Source organism: Solanum dulcamara, chromosome 10, assembly GCF_947179165.1.
Source record: "Solanum dulcamara chromosome 10, daSolDulc1.2, whole genome shotgun sequence".
In the NCBI taxonomy this organism is placed as follows: Eukaryota; Viridiplantae; Streptophyta; class Magnoliopsida; order Solanales; family Solanaceae; genus Solanum; species Solanum dulcamara.
In genome coordinates this window covers 11,187,657-11,189,530 of record NC_077246.1, presented here as the reverse complement: position 1 = coordinate 11,189,530, position 1,874 = coordinate 11,187,657, and the positions used below count along the sequence as shown (strand labels likewise).

The following is a 1,874-nucleotide window of genomic DNA, read 5'->3' as shown; positions in this document are numbered from 1 at the left end:
AAATATGCTACAAACTCATTGGAGTACTCAAAACATTGATTCGGGGTCATCTTGATCAATAATAGAAAGGTTATATCCCACCCACCCTTAGCAGTGAAATATCTTCATAATCTCACAGTAGTACTAGTACTATAGTTTTTTAGCATCATTATCAAAAAATGTTATATCATTTAAATGTCACAGTAGTACTATTACATTGAAGAATGAAAGGAGAAATCAAAGCTCTCTAGCTGGATATATCGCACACCAAAAAACAATTCCACAAATAAAAAATAGTAACAGAGGAAAAAACCAATTCCAAGATAAATATATTTAGAGTCCTTTATAAATATGTTTGGACATATATTACATAAAACAACATCAGAACAACCAAACATAATTGGAAATAGACAGCAAATACATACACTGATTAATCGTAGTGTATTAATTGATGCAAGGCAAGGCTGCGTACAATAGACCCTTGTGGTCAGACCCTTCCCCGGACCCCGCGCATAGCGGGAACTTTAGTGCACCGGGCTGCCCTTTTTTATAATACAAAGTCTATATCTTCAAGATCGATATTAGCTGATGGATGTCCCTCTAAGCATTCTGCATTATGATGAGCATCATTGTTGTCCATAAGAGCGAGTACTTGATCTCCAACATCAATATCTTCCTCTACATTATTATTCTTGTCCATAAGAGCAAGTAGTTGATCGTCTTCTTGCAAAACTGAATTAATATATTCGTCAACCTCATTCATATCAATGTCATGGGTAACTCCATCATCAATAATGCTTTTTGATCCCTTCTTATTTATCTTACATATCACGTAACCCAAATAAGCATCATACAATGTGTTGCTGTAGTTGTACTTCAAACTTTTCACGTACCCTATAACTCTACCTTTCTTGTCAAAAACCTCTTTTCCCTTTCCTTTTGCCTTCCACGTACCCTTACCCACACTTCGCAAAACTCTTTTCCGCTCCGAATTATGTTTCTTCTGGGGCGTAATGAAATAACGTGTGTTGCTGTTGCTGTTGGTGCCTTCAAAAATCTGCCATGGTTCCTTCTCCGCGTAAAGATCTACCTGATGCATGAGTTCATTCTGATCAGGCAGTTGTTCGTCTCTCGCATACGCTAATAAATATTTCAGCACTTCACTATTCGTAGGGTGAAATCGATACCCTATCGGACGTCCCATTATTTTAATGATGAACTAAAGAAACAATAATATGGATAGATTCGAAAAGAAAACTCAACCCTAATGATTACTTTGTAATGAAGATGATGAACAAGCTGTTAATTACTTTCTATTGCTATAAATGCCTACGTAACTATATATAATATAATCCTAAAACCTAACTCCTAATTATGAACAAGTTCGGAAACCTCTTTTTGGTTTTTTAATCTTTCGAGGGCTGGAAATATATCATTGGAAGTTTTTTTTTTGTTCTGCTTAATTGAAATTATTTTTTGATGTTATTTATTCAACAAAACAATTACAAACCCTCCTAATTATATACTTGTTGGGAAAGCTAGGGTTTTTGGAAACTTTTTTTTGATTTTTAGTAGTGAATAGCGGCAACCTACCAATTTAGAATTCTAGTGCAATCTCTTATTGAAGGGATTTCATTTTAAAACATTTATTTGAGTAATTAACGACTTAGTGCTAAAACGTTACTCTTAGTAATGACAACACATAAAACAATAACTTTATGTGCCTCACATAACTGACAAAGGTCGTGTGTGATTTCTTTATGTTTTACAATAGTTGTGAGCTAAAATCTATATATATTTGTATATATATATAGAGAGAGAGAGAGAGGGTATAGATATAGATATATATAGCAAGAGGTGTAGTCAAGCTTACTCTTGCAATGTAGCTGCTTAAT

General features: G+C 34.1%; 1 protein-coding gene across 1 annotated transcript; it reads right to left on the bottom strand.

The window, feature by feature from the left end:
• Nucleotides 1–526: 526 nt before the first annotated feature.
• On the bottom strand, nucleotides 527–1,183 carry LOC129905033 (NAC transcription factor 29-like). Its single transcript, XM_055980426.1, has one exon. It carries the CDS (start codon nucleotides 1,181–1,183, stop codon nucleotides 527–529), a length of 657 nt encoding a protein of 218 aa, XP_055836401.1.
• Between the last annotated feature and the right edge of the window lie 691 nt (nucleotides 1,184–1,874).

Excerpts from the sequence above, each read along its gene's own strand:
- LOC129905033 (XM_055980426.1), bottom strand. The coding sequence starts at position 1,183 with ATGGGACGTCCGATAGGGTATCGATTTCACCCTACGAATAGTGAAGTG.